The sequence below is a fragment of the Protobothrops mucrosquamatus genome, unplaced genomic scaffold, assembly GCF_001527695.2.
Source record: "Protobothrops mucrosquamatus isolate PMUCROS unplaced genomic scaffold, P.Mucros_1.0 scaffold35, whole genome shotgun sequence".
NCBI lineage: Eukaryota > Metazoa > Chordata > Lepidosauria > Squamata > Viperidae > Protobothrops > Protobothrops mucrosquamatus.
Genome location: NW_015386419.1, coordinates 1,824,134 through 1,846,720, shown reverse-complemented (window position 1 = coordinate 1,846,720; position 22,587 = coordinate 1,824,134). Strand labels below are relative to the sequence as shown.

Here is a 22,587-nt window from a genome sequence, read left to right as displayed (position 1 = left end):
CTTTTTGAAATACTGTGATTTTTGATCCTCAGTCAGTAGTTTGGATTGGTTGAGAGCTACTTTAATCCTCAGCCAAACATGATTAACAAATTGAAAAATATTTTTAGAATTATGCATTTGTTTCACTCCTGGAGCAAATTCCTTTCTTAACTATGACTAATTAATTTACTAGCACTACTTTAACATAAACTATTTTAGATAATACAGCATCTTAAACTTTAATAATTTGTTTAGTTATTAAAATATATTTGAATACTGATTTAGTGACAATTTTGTGTTGGAACTATTATAAGCAGAGAGATATTGTATTTAAACTTGTCTTACTTAAGTTTTCTGAATTTAGACTATTAAATAAACTATTGAGATCAGGGTTTTTTTTTTTACATTTGTTCTTTATATTCTGTTCTGTCAAGAACCTGCAAACCTTAGACTGTGCCAGTTCCCACAAAAGTTAAACAACTTGCTTCCTCTGTTGCAAGTCAGCTGTTATCTATCTTGTCATGTTCCTGTCAGAATAATTCAAGGAGAATGCCTGTTCAATACTGCTTTTGTTTTAAAAGAATTCCAGATATTAGCAAGTGATGAGTATATTTTCTTGCAACTCATTGCTTACCTTGATTTTTCAGACTTTGTAGTTTACGCATTGATATGGAATTATGGCCTAGTGCTGTGGTGGCGAGCCCATGGCCTCTCTGTGGGCACGCATGCCCAGTCCTAGGCCTTCAGGTAGGTTTTATAAAACCTTTTCGCTTTAGGTCTCTGCCGCCATGTGCAAAAAAAAAAGGTTCAATCAATCAATCAATCAATTTCAACTTCTCGTGCGGAAAAAAAAGATCTCGCAAAGTTGGAATTGATTGATTGAACTTTTTAGTCCCACCCAGTCTGCCGTTACCACTGCAGCCACACCCATCCAACAGGCCATGCCCACCCAATTGGCCACACCCACCCAATGGGCCACACCCACCCGGCACCTGACGATACATGTGGGTTTTGGATTGCAGTTTGGGCACTCGGTCTCTAAAAGGATCGCCATCACTGGCCTAGTGCTTATGTCACACTGCCTTCCCCCTGGTCACATGATCGGATAATGAGTACTTGGCAATCAGTTTGCACTCACAAATTGTTGCCCAGGGCTCCACAATCATGTGATCACTATTTGCAATTTTTTTCTGCTGGCTTCCCCATCCGAGTTGTCTGTTAAGGGCAGCTGAACTCCTCCAGCAGGATGGAGAAATGGAACTCAGATCCTGATGACCTGAACTCTATTTCTGCCTACAGCTCGTTTTTCGTGTGGAGGAGAGCTGATTTCCTTCAAGCAGCATGTAGAGATGGACCTCTGCTTCTGCCCCAAAGGCATTCTCTTCTGCACCCAGAGAGGAACTGACATCCTTCAGCCAGCCCCTAAAGACCAGAGGGAGCAAAAACCCAAACAGAAAATGGAGAGGCAGCATACTTCAGGAGGGCGAGGGAAGCCCTGGGAGGCCTGGCCCAGGTTATGCGTGGGTGCATCTCTCTCAAGAGTCTGAAAATCCTGCTTGGATTTTGGCAGGAAGTATGTTTCCACTCCTAAGAGGAGCCTCCCAGGGACCTCTCCCCCTGAGGAACCTCTGTCTGTTTAACAGCCTGCGCAATTGCTTAATGATCAAAACCAGGAGTGCCAGGATTCCAGGGTCAATTGTAGTCGTAAGTCAAGGACTACCTGTAGGTGTACACTTTTCCTATTTTTCCCCACAAATGCCAGCTACATCTTCAGCTACAAATGTAAAGGAAGGACCACAATACTGCATTAAGTTATGACCTGCCTATATACTGTTAATAGAGTAAGCTGCATCATGTAGGCTTCATATAGTAAGCTAAGTCATAAATTAGGAATTAATAACTTTTTTTCTGTCATCTTAAAAGTGAAAAAAATAGTGAGCAGTCCAAAGTCCAAACTGGACAGAAACACCACTTTCTCTCCAATGTCACAGCTTCAAGGATATGATAATTAACTTTTACTAGGGAACTCATCCCTTTCCAAAGTTATGTTTTGCACGATACAATAACTAACTTCATACCACAGTTAACCAAAACAAGCCATATTATGACCTAGTATGATATCTGAGAGAATCAGTTTGTTATAATGGTTAAGGCATCAGGCTGGAAGTCAATGGGGTGACTTTGGGCTAGTTGCTCTTTCTCAGCCCTAGAAAGGCCAGTCACTTCTGAAAAACTTACCAAGAAAGCTTCTGGCATTTGTTAGGAGTCAAAACTCACTCAAAGGCATTCCCCTCCCAAAATTTCAGAACCTGGTTAGTATGCAAGTTTATTTTTGTTTTTGTCAAATATAATTTAACAAATTGAGGTTGTTATATCCAAACTGACACATTGTGCCTCATATAAACAGAGATTATTAAGGAGTTATAACCCAGAAACAACAGCTGCAGCTGGACAAGCCTGGGCAAGACAACGGTTTTAACACACCTACATGTCAACACACATCTTCACAGTCTTCCCTTCAAACTAAAATGTGAACCAAGAGCTATAAGCAAGGACACATTAAATGTTTTTGAATTGCTTTGCATTCAAAGGCAAACAAAAAGGAACATTCTGACCACCAGAGACATCTGTTGCAAAACACAACCAAGAGACTAAATTTCACTGTGAAGTAGACAGTAAAATAAAAATGAAATTATATGTGCAGCACTGAGATTTTTTTACTACTAGAATTCAGACATAATCAAGAACCTTGTAAAATTAAAGTATATATATGAAACTATAACCTTATTTTATCAGTTATTTATTCTTCACATTATTGGAAGATTAAGGGGAGGTGGTCTAGGGGCTTATCATCAAAATTCATGCTTGATTATTCACATACTGGTAAGATTAGCAGAATTCTAATATGCATGCCATGTAGTACATAACTTCAATCTCCCTTCCCAATCCATGCTTTAAAAAACTTGATTTATGCCAAGGGAAAAAATGTTTTTGTCCAGAGCAAATGTTACTAAAATATACATCAAAGTACTGTCATCTCAGTGCAGTTAATTGCACAATGGAGAAATAAAGTCACATATACTAAAAATTAAAATTCAGACAACTTTATTGTAGTCATTTAACATACACACACTCACATAGTAAAAAACATCATTCTTATTAATTAAAACTAATCTAAAATGTAGAATTATAGAATCCCTGACAAATCTGAAGGTACAATACAGTAGCTGACATAAGAAAAATGGCCAGTAGATAATGCTGAGACAGAACCATTCTCTGCTCAAACAAGTTCAATTACTCTTAATTATTCTTTATCTAATTTTGTTTGCCACTGCACACAACCTGGCAATCTTATATGTTATTTCAGGATTAATATGAAATATGAATTACTTGTATTGCTGGTCATTATACCCTGTTTTACTAGCCAAGAGTGGGGCAATTAGAGCATTTTGGGATGCTGTGTAAAACTGGCAATACGAAAGAACATGTTCAGTTGTTTCTACATGTCGTGAATCACAAGAATATACTTGTAAAGGGTATGATATCCTTTTGTATTTTCCAACTAGGAGTGCTAAAGGTAGTGCATTACATCGGGCTAAGGAAAAGGCCCTTCTCTGGTTGGAAGTATTAAGATGTATGAGATACATAGTTGGTGCCAAGATATATTTCTGACTGTCCATCAGGGGAAGCAAAGTAGTGTTTTCTGCATCGAGTTTGCTGGTCTATAATATTATGTAGACATTGTCAGAGTGTGTTTCTTGCCTGCTCATAGCTCAGAGATAATAAATAAATGGGGGAGAGTCCTAGGAGGGGAAGCTTGTTGTATATATGCTAAAAATATTCTGTGCATATACCATCTTTCTTATGTACAAACTGCTGGCATTAATGTGCTATTTCTAATTTATAAATCAAACTGCACTTATTGTTCTACACTGCAGCATTAAAAACCCCTAGCATTGCTAATAACCCAATGAAATGTTTAATGTACAGTTTTCACTATGAAATAACAATGTTTGAAGTCCTAGTATGCCAATTTTGGCTACAAAAAATGTTACTATTCCTCATTCGTGTACATATCATTATATACTCTTGCAGATCCTGAACATAGGTTTGCAAATTAATCAAATATAGTCACAATTTAGTACTGAGCATGTTCTCCTGGGGGACAAAGATTAATTTGAGGTTAATTTTAAAATGTTCAAGCCTGATAAATATGGAAAGAAGGAAGTAGTTGAATTATTCTGTAGGTTTTACTTTATTTATTGACTTTAAAATCAATGAATCATAAAAACAGTTACCTAAATGCTTTCCTTGGCATTCTTCCTACAATAACCACTATGCTGCAACATCAAAACAAATGAATAACATCATAGGACAGTAAAGTTCTTTTGGAAAGTTTTCATACTGTTATAAGAATTCTAATTTTTTAAATTTAAATTCTAAATTTTCTTGATTTTTATTATAAGGGCTCTTTATTTCACAGGATGCTGGTAAACTATAGTCTGATTATTTAAAATACTATTAAAATATATCCATCCTCCCTCAAAGAATAGAAAGTAGTGGGTCTTTAAATCTCAGAAATGAATGAAATGTGAATTGATTAAACAATGTGACAAAATGTATTTTTACAGCCAAGCACTAACAACTCATTACAAAATATTATTTGCAAAAGTGCCCATAGCAACTGCCCATGCTAAAATCAGAAGTGATAATATAAATGTTTATTGACAAACTGCATCCTCATGATACAGAGTTATAACATCCACCAAATAATGTAATGGAAAGTGTGAACAGTTATTTCAAGTTGTAACAAGCATAGGCAGTTAAGTATAAGCACAGGATTAACATAAAAAATGTTAATTCTGAAGTGGCAAATTACTGAAATAACAGCAATTTCAAGATGCCTTATCAGTAAATTCTAATTCTTACATATGAGCATTTGGTGTATGAATCTTTTTTATGGATCTTACCAACATACATAGGGACAATATCTGAGTATTAAGCCTTCCACAAAACTCCCTTTTCTTACATTTTTGAGCTATAGATTTATAAACTCCTTGATTTATATTATTTTCATTTCATTTCCAAGAAGCATCCTTCTTTAGTCTCAGCAAGCTACCTTTTCAATCCCACTGGATTTGAATGCATTCTGGCTTTCTTCCACATTAATGTTGTTTGAAATGATGTTCTTTAATTTCTTTTTCGAGATATCCCAGCTGGCTACAACACTTTTGCCTTAAAACACTTTTCCCATTACATCTTCATTATTTCTTTTAGTGTACTAAAATCAGCCTTTTAAAAATGTGATTTATGCTTTGTTATTTTTTTAATCAAGCTTTTTTGTTAAAATCAAAAATTCTAACAAAGCATGGCCACTTGTAATAAAAATTCCCACCACTTTAATATTGTCAATCAACCTCCATCTGTTATTTAGGCCCATATCCAAGGAAGCACATCCTTTAGTGCCCATCTCTAATCTTTTACATTCATTTTAACCCATCCAACTGTCCCCTTAAAACAACAAAAATTCTAATTTCTTAATAAAGATAATTGGGACCCAGAAGCCGTCTAACATAAAAGCATTTGCAAGGATAAAATTTGATTCCCATGCTCTACCACTTTATTCTCGATGAGAACATATTCTCATCAAAGTCAAATCAGAGCTGCTATAAGCATTCTAATAACTTTCTCAAATCAAGATGAAATCATTCGATTTAGAAAAATTACTACATTAGTCAAATCTACAAGCTTCCAAAATCCAGTTCATATTGAATTATATTTATTGAATCTGCTAGTAAATATTTCTGAATTTATGTTAATATACTAGAGTGGTGGCTCAGCGCTTAAAATGCTGGGTTTGTCAGCTGGAAAGCCAGCAGCCCAGATTTGAGACCCGAGCATCATGCAACGGGGTGAGCTCCCATCCTCGCCCCAGCTTCTGCCAACCTAGCAGTTCAAAAGTTTAACGCAAGTAGATAAATAGCTACCACTTCAGTGGGAAAGTAACAGAAATGACTTTGGACAGTGCTGGCTCAATGGACTTGAAATGGAGACAAGCACCGCCCCCTATAGTCAGCAACTAGCAGAGTAAAATCCGCAGGGACATCTTTACCTTTTACCTTACTATTAGTTAAAAGATCCATTTACATAAGTTTGATCATCAATATTTAAATTATATAGTTATGCTTTTTCTAGTCTATTCAGTTAAAATGCTGGTTGTTCTTATACATAATTGTTTTAGATAGATACCACTGCACTGACTCAGACTGGAAACATGGTGTTCATATAGACCAGGGGTAGGCAACCTTGGCTCTTTTATGACTCGTGGACTTCAACTGGCTCAGGAATTCTGGGAGTTGAAGTCCACGAGTCATAAAAGAGCCAAGGTTGCCTACCCGATATAGACAAACATTCTTTGTTTTGACTTGTCTTTAACATTATTTTAAAGCTTTTTCAAGGACACACCAGCAATTTCCTTGTTTTTTGTTCATCAATTTTACCAATTACTTTATTCTTTTTTCTACTTCCCATAAACTTGCCAAACAGAATCCTGTTCAAGCCCATCTTCTGCTTGTATCACCTGTTCAACATGTGTGAATTATATTACCTCAAGTAATCAGTCTTTGTTTAGTCCAGAATTGATATGTTTTTTGCAATCCATGATACTAAATAACTGCCTCTAAATTCACACTTCGAAGACACCTGCTTATTTTTTGGATCATCAGTCTCCAGTTCTCAAAGCACCCTGTCACCAATGGAAACACATTGCTTTAACATTTCCAGTCTTCATTGTCACAGAAATGACCTTGTCCTTCATAATCTTGCCTAAGTCTGCCATTAAAACAAAGAAAGCAAAACTGCCTATCACCTTTACTTCTTTACTGTCAATTGCAAATTCGTTTAGCATGTGGGTTCATGTTTTCCTTTTAACATTTAATTTTAATTCAGAATTTTCATTTTCTGGTTTGTTTTCATAAAGAGCTATTCTAAAGCGTCTTTATGTTTGTATAACCAAGTTGCATATCTGCATGTTTCACTGTTTTGACCCTTAATTTTGATTCTAGCTATCACTGCCATTCTTATTATTATATTTATTGTACAGGCTAAACAGATATGAGGACAATAATCATCTCCTTCCTTATATAGAACTACAGTTTTCCAAATTCAGTTGGTTCTAATTCTAGTTCTATATACAGATGCCTCAGATTGTAATGCCATCTATATTAAATACATAGGGCAAATTATTCCCCCCACAGCCATTAATTCAATCAGTTTTTCACAAAGCAACAATAATACATATCCAAAGTTATATAAAGTAAATTGAAATAGTAATTTGTGTAACTCACTAGTTTATGACCATTTTTACTATATTGAAGCAAATTCCAGTATCTGACCTAAGCAACCCAATAATTTATGTCATCTGCAGACATTAGATTGCTAATAAAGCAACATGCCAGAAAATCCAAGGTGAGAGCCAGTTTGATCTTAGGCACTGGCTTAGAAAGCAGGAGACCATGAATTCAAGTTCTGTCTTAGCCATGAAAGCCAGCTGGGTGACCTTGGATGAAACACTCTTTCTCCATCCAACTCACTTCACAAGATTGTTGTGGGGAAAATAGGCGAAGGAAGGAATGCTGGATATGTTCATTGCCTTGGCTTATTGGTAAAAATAATAAAAGTGGGATATAAAATAAATATAATAAATAAAACATAGAAAACATAGAATTTAGCTTAACCTTTTGTATTTATACAAGCATTTAACCAATTTCTTTGTACATTGATTTTAAAAAGAAATTGAAAGAACACAGCAACATGTTCAGTATTAATTTAATCTAGTATAATGCAGCATCACCATCTGACCAAAAGATATCCTTTTGCAGTTTGGAAACAACATTTTGAGAGCAAGGCAAGGAGAGATAAAGGCCTATTTCCCAGTTACCCACAACAGTATGTACATTAAATAATCTTGGCTAGTTGGGGGGATGTTTTATTAATGTTATATTTTATGTAAGCTGCTGGGACTCTTGATTGTAGTTAGAAATTGAAAAATAAACAGAGAGGCCACAAGATTTAAAGAGAAGTGTAACTTCAGTGAATAATTCTGATTGCCACATGAAACTCTTGAGGTCTTATTTTAAAAAACAAAGATCATTAGTCTATTTCTATGATACCCTTTATTTTCTTCTCTTCCTCCTGTGCAACAAGAAAATAGTTACACCTGAGCAGATTGCTCCATTTTGTTCCATGAACTACAAACCATGAATTGAAATAAATTATATTTAATTTCTACAAACATATTTTAAATGTCATGCTGTTTTATGTCTATGATCCAAGAAGCAAAATGAAACCTGTAGCACCTACTTTGGGAAAGTCCTAGAAAATAGTACAAATGAGAAGTTTTAAATTGACTTCTGAGAATACTGTAATATAAATTGAGAGTTAAGAAAGAACATGATACAATACAGATTCTGGCTTGTAACATTATTAAGCGTGTACAAAACATTTCTAACTCAAAGCACTGGAAGTTTAAAACATCCCGCTTAACATAGAAACAGTTGTTTTGTGTTTCAAATGGATTGTTTTGATCATTTTGAAGTGTTTTCAGCTCAAAAACAAATTGGTCAAAGGACTTCTTTTTAACCCCATTTTTTTGTCTGTACAGAAAGTGGTATCTGGATATTCACAAGGAACTAAAAATTAATATAATTAATCAATATAATTAAAATATAGCTTAGATTTACCTTCTATAGAAGGGGCCTGGTCCTGAGCAGCATACAGCATCTCTTTGAAAGCCTATCAAGAAAGAAGGAAAATTAAATATGACAGCACTAGCACATTAAGTCACTTAATCTGCCTACTTTAAATCAATTGGCAAAATTAAATCCCCTCGCCCCTTAAGACTAATAAAACCAAGGAATGTAATGTTAATGATATTTCACTTATTTCCAATGTCAAATGAGATGAATTCTATACACAGACCACAAACATTTAGCACAAGGAACATACTGACTAGCAAAGCAAAGCTCTGGTATGTTTTTAAGGTTCTCCGTTTTCTATTATCATTCACATTAAATCTTGCAAGATTAGTTGGGAATTGGAGAAGAGGAAAAAGCATCTCAGATTATATTAGCAGCATTAATGACCACAACAGTAGTCAATAGTATGCATTATTCAGGAAGTGCTTTTCTTACAACAGTTCATTTAGTGACCGTTCAAAGTTGCAACAGCACTGAAAAAAGTGGCTTATGACCATTTTTCACACTTACAACCGCTACAACATCCCCATGGTCATATGATCAAAATTCAGAAGCTTGGTAACTAAGTCATATTTATGACAGTTGCAGTGTCCTGGGGTCATGTATCATCTTTTACAACCTTCTGACAAGCAAAATCAATGGGGAAGTCAGATTCATTTAACAACCTTGTTACTAGTTTAACAATTGTAGTGATTCACTTAACAACTGTGGCAAGAAAGGTCGTAAAATGGGGCAAAATTTACATAATAATTGTTTCACTTAGCAATATAAATTTTGGGCTCAGTTGTGTCGTACGTTGAGGACCAGCTGTAATAATTATACTGTTTTTATAATTAGTAAGAGAAACTGTTGTTTCTTCTACTAAATTTCAATAGGATACCCTTAAAGGTAAGACATTCAATTAAGATGACATCATTAGATGAAAATATGGAAAACTCAGAGAAACTGATTATGGGGTGGGTTAACGTTAAATATTAAGACCCAAATATTTAGTAATGTCACTCAGCAGAAGTTGAATTCAACTCATGTGGCATCTAACTGTTGAACTATGGATATTAACTTAACAAATCAAACCTTAAGGCCTTAGTCTTTCACCTAAAAGTAAGCAGTGAGTGTTCAGCAGTCACAGTTTAGAGGAAAGCAAACAGAAATATCAAAATACCTCTGAAGAATTATTAGCTGAAATTTATGACTTTGCAAAACAGATACAAAGTCTAAAAGGACAGCCTGGAAATGAAGATGGAAAAATGGAAAAACAAATTGCTTTCAAAACTTCATCAACTGACCTCTATGTTGCAAAGAATTAACTGCATGCTGTTCTACATTGCAACAGTTTCATATAAATTTCAGAATTATGCTTTATTGAATAAAAACTTCATACAATTATGAGAGCCAAAGCCAATCTCCCCATCAGCTGGAACATTTCTGACATTTCAAGTTACTGTTATTATTTGGTTAAATGAGTTACATCAAGAAAAGAGAGTAGAATAAAATTGGTATCATTTTTCTTTACCATTATTAACTCTATACCCTTGAAATATTAATTTACACTATGTTTCAACAAGCAGTATATTTGCACCAGAGGTGTCACACAGTTTTACTAAAGGCTCAAAACATATTTTTTTATATTCATTTTAAAGACATAGAAGTTACTAAGCAAGGACAGATTGGGACTCAACTTCAAATCTATTTCCAGGACTTGAAACTTCTATTTGTGCCAATGGAAGTATTTTTCACTAAGTTAATTGCTATCGGCAGGGCAGGGCTGCTTTTATTAAGGGTGGGAAGGATTTTGTTTCCATACTTTAGTTTGCATAGCTCTTGTCAATTCTGTGTGCCTCAGAAAAGGACACTGCCAATGTAGCCAACATTTCAAATAATCTAACTATGTTTCTGTACAAATTGTACATGTAAGCTTAACATCAAGATTAGACATAATGCTGTTTTCCATATAATCAATGTGAAGCAGATTGTCTTAAAAAGAAAAAACTTATAATCATGCAAGTCTACAGTATAACTGAAGCTTAACTTGGTAAACTACAAAACCAACTAAAATACTCTGATATTTAAAATTCAGTTTGTAGTTTGACATATGTTGAATACAAGATTGAACTTGTAGATATTGGATGACATGATGTCATCATCATTTTCTTCTTCCTTCCCCTTGCCATCTTCCCTGTTCCTTCAAAATCTTCTTTAAAGGACTACAGATCGTCTGAGGCAAATTGAAGATGAAAGAGAAAAGGAATGATCTCCCACCACCACCACCACCGGTAATGCTGATGAAAGCATTCACCATTACAGGTAGTTAACAATGGCAACTGGGACTGAAATTGCCATGGCTAAGTAACAGTCATGCAGCATGTCATGTGACCATGTCATTTAGTGATGGCAATTGATACTCCTAGGTGCTGTTATTAAGCAAATCATTGCAGGTTGATAAGCAGGAATGTTACACGGTCACAATTTGCAACTTCCTATAGATTCCCCATTGATTTTGCCTATTGGAAGCTGGCAAAGAAGGTTGCAAATGGCAATTGTATGACTATGGGATGCTGCCACCATCATAACCACAAGTTAGCCACCAAGAACCCAGATTTCAATCATGTAATCACAGGGACATTGCTGGATCTCCAAGGACCAATCATAACTACCACTTATTCAGCACCATTGCAAGTTTGAACAGTAGCTGAATGAATGGTCATTAAACAAGGACCACCTGTATATTTTACCCCAATTTTTAAATATTAATGAGCTAAAATTAAGTCTTACAAATGAAACCTTCTCAGATTCCCATTAAACTTAAAATGAACCAACTGAATTCATGAAAACATCTGTCTCTTGTCTCACAGCGTGCTTTCACAATATGAACTAAGTCAAGATTATGGCGATTTAGATACATATTTGTCTAATCAGATTTAAGAAAGAATAAAAAAAATGTATGGAATCCAAAATTTGCAATAATTTTAACTAGGTCACTTTCAGCCATGATTGTTACATAAATAACTAGGCAATAGTACATTTCTGCCATATTTAGTAACAAACAGTAGTGTTTTACAATAATTAATTACAATTAAACCACAATGCAGTAAGACCTAAATAGTCTCTCTTCAGAGTATCGGATTAAAATGTTCCATTTTTTTCAAATCTAGGCCCAAATCTTCATGTTTCAATATGAGTGAGCTATGTTTTTTATTTGCCATTGTTTGAAATTATATTTCAAGATGCAGTTTATCATCTTTAAAGCCTTTAAGCAATAACCCTGGATTATTTGAAAGACCACTGTCTTTGATAAGTTCTGCCCATCCAGTAAGGTTCAATAGGAATCAGCATGCTCTCAGTTTCACCTCTTAAACAATACTATAGGATGTAGTTAATGCACCTTTCCTGTCACTGCACCTGCCCTACGCAACAGTTAGCCCCAAGATACATATAGTCTGACCCTAGCAACCTGTCTTAAAGATCTGGCATTCACTAGTGGCCATGTAATGAATGAGAAAAGAATGCACAGCTATCAGAGAGTTCAATGACATAAGAGACATACTGTTTCATAGCTATTGCCACACAGCTACTTGCTCTGGCTTGTATTTGATACAGCTTTATGAAGTTTGTGCCATCAACGTTCAGATTACAATCCACCCATTTCATGAATTCAGTTCTGCAGTAATTGGAAATTATCAGATCTATGGATCTCTCTATTTAATCTTTCATGGCTTTAACTGTAATGTCAGAGAGCATCCAGAAATCTCTAGGATTTCTTAAGTATCCAGGATGAAGAGTATATGGTCAATAAAAAGATTGCTAGGAAATGTTATGATCATAATAGGCTCATAAAGAACTCTGTATTCTATAACAGGGGTCCCCAATTCCTGGTCCGTGGACTGGCGCCAGGCCACGGCATGCCAGAAACCGGGCCGCGCAAACAAGCAAAGCCCTATCCATGGGAGGTAGGCAGGCAGCGTGTGAAACAACGGCCCCTCCGGTCCATGGAAAATTTCTCTTCACGGAACTGGTCCCTGGTGCCCAAAAGGTTGGGGGCCACTGTTCTACAAGACCTACTATTTCTTAAAACACTAGGCTAAGAGTAAGTCCTGCATTATGCATCAGGCTGATCACATATTTATCTCATGGCTGCCAAAAGCTGTATTAAAATTTTCTAGAACCACTGATACAGCTTTCTTTGTTTGTTACCACACCTGGAATATCTTAGACAGCTCTTGTGTGGAAACTGACAGATCAATAAAATACTTTCTCTCTGAACAAACCTACAAATCAATTTTGGACTGTATAATTTTGTTGAAAATTCCATCATATCTAACAAAATGGATCATCCTTGGCAAAACTGTATTCACTATCAAAATCTGATCACAACATAGGTATGTGGAAATGTGTCATGGCTTGAACAAAGGAGATTTTTGAGGAGCCCCAAAAACAGTTGTTTATGCTCCCCAGGATAGAATAGGGTTACAAAACTATTTCCAAAGAGTTTGGATTCCACCAGTCCTCTCAGGCAAATTGTGTACAAATGGAGGCAATTCAACATCATTGTTAGCCTCCTCAGGACTGGTTGACCAGCAAGAGGCACATAATATTCTGGGAGGTCTGAAACAATCCCAGAGCAATGTCTAAGAAACTAAATACCTTTCTTACATTAGTGAATGTTCAATATTCATGGAACCACCATCAGGAGAACACAAATAAAAATGGTGTGCAGAGCAGGGTTGCAGGGAGAAAATTACAATTTCCAAAAAGAACATTGCTCCTGTCTACAGTTTGCAAAAGAGCAGATGGATAAGCCAGAAAGCTATTCGAAGAATGTTCTGTGAATGGATAAGACCAAAATGGAACAACTGGCTTGAATGAAAAACATTAAACCTATCCCTTCTGTGAAACATGGTGGTGGCAGTATCACAATTTGGATCTGCTTTGCTGCCCCTGGCTTTGCCATCATTGATGGAGTTATGAATTCTGAATTACACTAGCAAACTCTACAGGAAAATGTCCGGGTATCTGAAGTTCGTGAGAAAGTGAGCCATGCAAGCAAGACAATGACCCAAACCATCCAAGCCATACAATCAAAGAATGATTAAAGCAGAAGGAAGTTAATGCTTTGAAATAGCCAAATCAAAGTCCTGACTGCAATCCTATAGAAATGTTGTGGAATGATATGAAGTGGGCAGTTCATGCAAAGAAGTCTACAATTTCTCCAAGTTGAAACTGTTTTCTAAGGGATAATGGGTTAAAATTCCTCCAACACAACCTGCAAGCTAATTAAGTTATTGGAAACATTTAGTTGCAATTATTATTGCCAAAGGGGTGGCTCACCAGTTACTGAAAGCAAAGATTCACATTCTTTTGCCACAGGGAAATATGTAGCTTTGGATCATTTTCTTCAATAAACAAGTATAATGTTTTTGTTTAATTGGGTTCTCTTTAGCTTTAAAATGCATGTGAAGAACAAATCACATTTTAGATCATCTTTATACAGAAATATTGAAAATCCAAAGGATTCCACAAATTTTCAAATACTATAAGACAGTGGTGGCAAACTTATGGCATGCGTGCTAGAGACGGCACTCAGAGCCCTCTCTGTGGGCACGCGCGCCGTCGCCCCAGCCCCGTCTCCAACGGCCCCCTCCTCACCAGGAGCCCCCCCGGAGAGTCGCTCCCGGTTGTGGCCCGTGCAGAGAAGCGCAGCCAAGGACATGGCAGCCGGACAGCAGGTACAAGACTCCGCCCCCGCACCCCACAGCATCACCTGCTGCGTGGCTGCCATGGTGCTGCAGGGCTGCCTGGGCAATCTGCTGTGGCAGGCCATGGAGGCGGTAAGTGGCCCTGCGGGGAGCGGGGCGGGGTAGAGTGGGCGGAGCAGAAGGTGGGGTGGAGTAGGCGGGGCAGGGGGCAGGGCAGAGTGGGCAGGGCAGGGGGCGGAGTGGTTTTGGGCACTCAGTGTCTAAAAAGTTCGCCATCACTGTTATAAGAGATCCATTTCGTTCCTTAACCCTCCAACAAATCTAGAACCAATTTCTCCCTATTAGTTAAGAGGCTAATGACTCTAGTAGGAAAAGGTGCAATTAACTAACCAGAGGATTCCACACACGCATCCCAGCAAAAGACCCTAAACAGATTACTTTTATAAAAAAAAGCATTGCAGAAAAAAAATAAATTGAAATGTTTAATTAGTGAAAGCTTCAAAAGTTTAAAATATAATGAACAAAAATGCAATAAAACTGGGCTAAAGCAACAGATGCAATCCTTGAACCTGATACACAGTTCATCACACACACACACAAACACCCAAAATATGGAAAAGTTGAAACCATGAGCTATGCAAGCTTGCTTCTAGAAGCATTTCTAGGAATCACCACACTCACAAGGACACCACTGACACCACTCAAGAAACTATAACTTCAAGTCCAAAAAGTGCAAAGCTTTAACTTTCAGAATTGTATCAACATATACCAATTCAGTGACTAATTAAGGATAATTGTTAGCCGTTAGTAGAGAAGAACCCAAGTGTCAAAAGTGGAGATTGAATAACCCTGGGATACAGTGCCATCTAGTTTCCTTCAAAAGCAATTCACAGATAGCCTCTCAGGTGCCTTCCCCTCCCACCCTGCCTTCTTTTGGGAATAGCAACATCCCAACAGAAGATCCAGCACAACAGCCTTCTAACAGAAGTCTCCTGACCTTCGACAAGAGAAATACTGCTTAGCAAAAGCTCCCGCACTTCCTTAACGTTCTTTTCCATCTTGATTAATATCCCAGTGTTGGAGCATCAAGGCACAAGGAAATCTGTGGCAAAAGGAAGCTGAAATGGAGACAAGTTAAAAGAAAGCAAGGCTGTCCCTGCCGACTTGGGTGAAATGCCTGTGAATTGAATGAAACAGAAGGAACGAGCCCAAACAGAACAGCAGAATGCAGCTCGAGCCGGGAAGAGTGGAATTCTACTAGGGAAGGCAGGCTGAGCTGGAAGATCACTGAAGCATCTGCGATACCGCTACGCCCAACCGCGGGTGGGGGCGGGGGCTCCAACGACTACATCAAACGGAGACTACTGAAAGCCTTTGCATCAGACCCATCGCCCTCCCGTATTTCCATTCAACTCATGTCAGCCTTTTTCTTTGCACCAGGTGAGCCCCCCCCCCCCCCCCCCCCCCTACTGAGTCTCAAGCGCGCATCTTATTCCCGTTTTCTTCCATGGCCCCAAATGCAACCCAAAGGGCTAGTCTCTCCGATGCTACCCGCTCCTCTTCCCTCCAAAGCTGCTCCCGTCTTTTTTTTTTTTCCCCTCTTCTTTTCCAAAAAGCAGGTACCTCATACTGGATGTATTGCTTCCGCCACTCCGGAGTGATGTGTGCGGAAAGGTGCTCGGCGAACTTCATGCTGCTGCTGCTGCTGCCGCTGCCGCTGCCGCCGCCGCCTCCCCCTTAGGCTTCTTTGCCTTGCCTGCTGGAGGCACTGCTTTACTTTTCAGCTTCGCTCGAGCGCCCCAGAGAGCCTGCTCAAAAGAAGCCGGAGCCGGCTGGGATGTCTCTTGTCGGCGCTCGAGCTGCGGGCGACGGACGCGGGCGCCTGCGACCTCCGCCGCACATGAGCCCAGCCCTTGAATCCCTCTTTCACACAAAGCGCGCTTTCCCACTTCCCCCTCAGGAGTGCCCTGGCGCGGCTGCCACCGTCGTTGCCCGCTGCGGCCCCGCAGCCTCCTCTGGCGCTCCTGAAGCAGCGGCAACCTCCGCCGCCATCTTTCCTCTCCTCCGTTGGCCTAGGCCCGCCTTTCCACACTGAGAGACCTGACGTCATCACCACAGGAACCGCCTTCCTCCCGAAGAGCAGACGTAAGGCGAAAACAAAGGGGGGGAAACGAACACTGCTATCGGCCACGCCCACTTCCCCTCCTCACCCGCCTTTCTTCCCATCCTACACAAACGGAGCAAGAGGAGGTGTGAGGAGCTCGAAGGGGGCGGAGCTATCCTTCAGAACCGCCCAGGGCACGCCCTGAGGGGTAGCGGATTTTCAAACAAAACGGGATCTCGGGGTCCCTTTTCTGCTGTGCAGCAGCGACTTGGGGCGCCCCGGAAATATTCCGCGCGGTCCCCTTGCTTTTGAGAACAGGAAACAGAATTTTATTTTTAATGTGTGCCAGTGTGCCCACAATAAAAAAAAAAAAAAGACAGTAAAGGTTATCTTATCTCATCCTAGGGTTACTTTGCCCGAAAACCTCGCTTGATGCGATGGACTACATTTTTAAAAAATAATGTTATTAAGATATTAGTTCGAGAAAATGACTTTTACACGAATAATTGGTACGCAAGATCTCGCGTTTTACTTCTTCCTGATGAAGTTCTATATAATGGATGTGCACTCATACATATGTCATTCTATTGATAGGTATATTCACTTTTTACTTGCATGCCATCAAGTTGTTTTGATTGCATAGGTTAGAGAACATAAAGATTAATTAATTAATTCATGACATTCTATCCCTAACGTGTTCTTTTATGTCTTCTAACCTGCATTCATACTAATGTAACCTGCTATTAGTGGTCCATTTATCTTTCCTTCCACCTGTCCCAAAATTAGAGTTTTTTTCCAGAGAGAGGGGTTTTCACATAATGTGTCTGGAATAGTATAATTTGAGCCTTGTCCATTGAGGGGGGGTCCAGACTTTGCCCTCTTGTGCCCACATAGGGATTCCAGACTAATTCCCTATTTGACTCCTCCCACTGGCTCAGTGTCTCTCCAATATGGAGGAATATATGGATGGATGGTTTCATGTATGCTGTGCCCATTTTTCACTCACAAAAAGAATATTCTTATGTAGAAATCTATGGCAAAAAAATAGCTCCTAAACTCCACTTATTAGGACAAATAGTATAAGCATCAAAATGAAGATCCAGTATAAACTGCAACTAATAGTGCAGAAAATTCTGAATTTTGTCCCAGTTTTCTTAAGTTAACTTAAATACTGCCCAAGAACTGAAGAGAAAGGGATGTGCCCACAGCACCTTAAAGTGGGCAAAATAGCTGGGCAAATCAACCACTGATGTATCATCAAGGAAGCATTTCAGGTCATGTTCACAACAATAACTGTTTCAGAAGAGGGAAAACTCCACTTTAAAGGTGAAATGACTAAAGATGATTTAAAGCTGCTTTAGCTGTGGGTTGGTGATGAGACCAAATGAAAGCAATGTCTTATAAAAACAATTAGTAGGGCATGTTTAAGCTGTGATTAGAAAGGTATGAAGATGAGCCCCAGGAGAAAAGCTTTGCTCATCCCTACTCAAATAACTCTACTCCCTACTCAAACTAATCAAGGAGAGAAGCAACCTAGAACTAAGGAGAAACTTCCTGACAGAACAATTAACCAGTGGAACAACCTGCCTCCAGAAGTGGTGAATGCTCCAACACTGGAAGTTTTTAAGAAGAGACTGGACAGCCATTCGTCCAAAATGGTATAGTGTTTCCTGCCTGAGCAGGGGGTTGGACTAGATGACCTCTAAGGTACCTTCCATCATCATCATCATCATCATCATCATCATCATCATCATCATCATCATCATCATCATCATCATCATCATCATCATTATTATTATTATTATTATTATTATTATTATTATTATTATTATTATTATTATTACCAGAGCTTCCTGGATCAGATCAAGCAGTGTATTGGACCAATCCTGAGTCCCCAATAACCTCTCAACTGCTAATACAAGTAACACATAAGGACAATATAATTTTCTTGCTAATTTCTCTCAACTACTGTCACTGAGAGGCAAAGTTCTTCTTGTAAAGGGGGTAATAACTATCATGACTAATAGTCATAAACAGCAAGATTGTCCATGATTTAACCATTTAACCAGGTTAATGGCTGCTTTGAATACTATAGAGTTATGGTCTTATAGTTAGCACTTATACGATTGAGAAGGAAAAACAATCTTTAGGTCAAGCTGGTCAGTGACTGCTTAGTAAAGTTTTCTTGCCAACAATATGAAGAAGTTCGATGTTAACTTCTGGGGAAAAAAAAATCTGGCTTCTGGGTCAAGCCTACAAGTCTCTTGTCCAAGGAGTAATACCTGATCCTGCTAACTTTTTCCATGACTAGTTAGTGCTTATGTCTAGGTGATCTGAAGAATATAATCACTTAGTGTTGTCCTAATTTGTGCAAAGAAACCTAAATAATTCATATTTATGTGAAACACAGGGGAAGAAGTTTACACTGTAGCCTTTCTCATTTCTTTCCTCTTGATGGACTGGACTTCACCTCATAGAATTTCCAACCAATATAGCTATTGACATACCTGGGGGGGGTTAGAAACAAAGCTAAGGAAGGGGATTTACTGGTTACATAGAGCACAATATATGTTAAAGACCTTGCAGCTCTCAAGAGATGTTCTGAGTGCATTAACATTTTTTATAATCCTTCTGAAATGGCCTGAATGTAAAAGAACTCTAAAGTAGAATAAAATGATCAATTAAGCAATCTAAATATTTTCTTATTTTTTTTCTGTATTAAAGCCATTCATTTATCTAAAAGAGCAGTTGTTGTTTTTTTGCATTTGCAAAGCGATCAAAATCTTCCCTAGCAGCAAAAGAAGAACATGGAGATAATCTAGGGCACAAGCTTATACTCTAAGGTACTCTAGTTAGATTATGTGGATGAAAATGTGTTAGCCTATTTATCTTGAAATATTCCTCCGACAGTGGAGATATGTTGATAGACTTCTGTGGATATGTTAGTATAATTCTGAAATGATTTATTTGCATGACTGCAAAAATTTCATTGGTTGGGCACTAAAAGCAGGGCATGAATAGGGGAGGAATAGTCATACAGTGAACCCTATCATATTAAATAATAATAATAATAATAATAATAATAATAATAATAATAATAATAATAATAATAATAATATTGGAATGGACCTCGGAGGTCATCTAGTCCAACTCCCGGCTCAGGCAGCAAACCCTATACCATTTCAGACAAATGGTACTACTACCCAATTGTCATACTTCACATCAGGAATCAACAGTAAATCAACTTCCAAGAGAATTAACCCCTTGTTCAATGCTAAACTTGATTTGGCAAAAGACTAATTAGAATCGGTTAGATTAGACTCTATATCACACATAGCATACTTTAGACAAAATTATTGCCATTGCAGAGCAAAAATTTAGTTTTTATCTTGCCTTGCTGTGTTAACCTGTAGTTGGTGAGTCACTTAGTGGTCTTGAGCAATTGTGATATGTTTACATAAGAGTTCTTTCTAGCCTGGGAACCAATGGTTTCCACTTCACCAGCTTCAACCCTTATATCAATGTTGGTGCACTGTTGCACCAACTTCAGAAGTGAATGTTAGAAAAAAAAATATTTCGTCCTTCTCTGTTAAATTACACTGACTGTATTTGCACAACACTCTAATTCATACCCATCTGAACTATGAAGTATTAAGTTCACTTGATTGTATGACTCCACCCAATGAATTGAAACAATAAGTATATTGGCTGAGTTCCCATAAGACATTGAACCGCAAACTAGTCAGGCATATTTTACCTTAGCATGTGCTAATCCAGCTGTTAACGGAATGAAATATAAGATCCAGACTAATTCAGACAAACTGCATCAGTCCAAGCATGCCATCACCAACAGATAAACTTGTGATATATGGGAAATTAATCCATTGCAAAAAATCGCAAAGAGATAAGGAAATGTCCTGAATCGAATCTTCAAGCTCTTTGACATCTAAGTCAAAACAGTTGCAAATGATGTTATCTTTGCAAATAAGACACTGCCACCAAAGTTTCTACTAGCTGCCTTGGGGGCATAGATTAATAAGAGCTCTAAGTGCTCAGGATAGGGTTGCTGCATGGTATTATGTAAATGTTTGGCAGTACTGAACTTCATTGTTTTCCAGTTGTACTAAGCTGTAATGTGGTTTGTTTGGCTTAGTGTATTAGATGAATGCCATTACCATGTTTGAACAGACTATGGCTTAACATGATGGATAAACTATATCAAAGTTTCTCAAAACTACTACCATGACCACTACAGAAAAAGATCTATGATTAAATTTTGGTGCAGAAGCTGAAGTTAAAACCAGACAGAATGAAGTGTTGTCAATCAATAGGAAATAGTTCTGGGACTGATGTTCAGATTATGGGTAATGTAGTTACAGTTCCTGTCAAAGCAGGGGGCAGCAGTTTGGGAGTGCTGACACTAGATTCACAGATGATGGCAGTGGTAAATAGCGCATAGAATTTATTATTTCAGATTTAAGATCAACTTGTTTCATATTTGCATCTGCTTGAGAACTTCTTAAAATGTTCTTTTAAAAACATTTCTCCTAAAAGCCAGCATGGCACAATCACCTTGAAGTTGGCTTAGGGCTAGGGAAACAGAGGTTCAAGCCCACACTCAGTAACAGGTGCTTGTTATGTGACTTTGGGCCAGTTATTCACCGTGTTACCTCGGGAAATCCCCATGTAAGCTGGTCTGAACTTCTGCAGAAAAGGTAGAATAGATAATTTTGTTTTGTTTGTTTGGTTTTATTTTTCCCCCCATCTTTATTAGTTCTGTAAACAATTCAAGGCCAGAAGCATACCTAGTACTCTTCCATCCCCCTAAAAAACTGAAATCAGGTGAGGCATGGCACTGAGACTTTGTAACACCTCATGCTTCCTTTGTTGAAGGTATAATATTACAGGCCTGCTAGGAGCTGGATCACCTTGTATGAGTAACATTTTCCGCTGATTCCAGTTTCTCTTTCTACCCAATAGAGTTCCCTCATCTACTGAAATATATGTTTGGGGACAGTGTCACTTTGTATTCAGTCAAATAACTTAATAACAATTCTTTTCTAGGATAAATCAAGGACAGGCCACTCAGCTGGTCAGGCATTCAGCTCTGAGTCAAAATGTAGGCATATACTAGGGATTTTTCCTTTTAAGCTTCTTCTGTGGGTATTGTTGATTCACTATGGAAAATACTGTGGAATTATGTGCTCTGGGAAATTGTAAGCAACCCCTTTGCACTTCCTTAAATTTATAAGGCAGAATAATCATTCAAATGATTAGCCATAAAATCTGGGGTCTGCAGGGACACTTGACTCCCCTTGCCACATCTTCAACAAACCTGATTGATGGTGGCTCTGGTAGGAGCCTTAAGCTTGATTTAGACATGTCTGCAACTGCATGTAGGTGTTGACTCATGCCTATGCTGCAAAGGGGTTGATGGGTAAGAATAAGTTGCAGATGGTGGCAGATGGGCTGCCCCCCCCTCCCAAATCTCAATCACATGTTGTGTGGAGATGTGTGTCCTGTATGCTAATTGATTGATCTGACTAGTCTTCTGTGCTTTCTTGTTTGAGCACCCCCTAGGAAGAATGTGAATATTCATAGAAATATAAATGCGACAACTATGTAACCATCTCCAAATGACAGACCTATATATTTCCTGACTTGCAGTGACACAGAAGTCTAACTTAGGCTTCAGGGAAAGCAATGCAGAAGAAAGAGAGAAATGGAGTTATAGTGGTTACTACAGCCATTAACTATCCTCTCCTGTGGTACTGCTGATTCCGTTGCTTCCTCAACAGCACCATGCCCCATCTCCTTTTCCTCCTCTCATCAGTTGGATCATGTAGGAGTCAGGAAAGGCTGTACTATCTAGTGGAATTGGCACACTTAGAGGTGCTGGCAGCTTCCCCTGTGCTTGCTGATAACTACTTCCTTCTCCTTCCTGCTTGTAATGGTATGTGGGAATGATCTTGAGAGACAGGAGGAAGAGTAGCAGACTAGATAACAGTCAGGTAAATGGCAGCTGAATCTGCAAAAAGAATGGGGACATGGCAAA

General features: G+C 38.2%; 1 protein-coding gene across 2 annotated transcripts in view; it reads right to left on the bottom strand.

Annotated features, from left to right (window-relative positions):
* Window positions 1–16,120, bottom strand: part of XPR1 (xenotropic and polytropic retrovirus receptor 1) — an 84,610-nt gene extending 68,490 nt beyond the window's left edge. For both annotated transcript variants that reach the window (XM_015811273.1, XM_015811274.1), the window contains exons 1-2: window positions 16,052–16,120; window positions 8,721–8,772 (exon numbers count right to left, since the gene is read on the bottom strand). In XM_015811273.1, coding sequence (XP_015666759.1) covers window positions 8,721–8,772; window positions 16,052–16,120 — 121 coding nt within the window. The remainder of the gene's footprint in view (window positions 1–8,720; window positions 8,773–16,051) is intronic.
* Window positions 16,121–22,587: the final 6,467 nt, after the last annotated feature.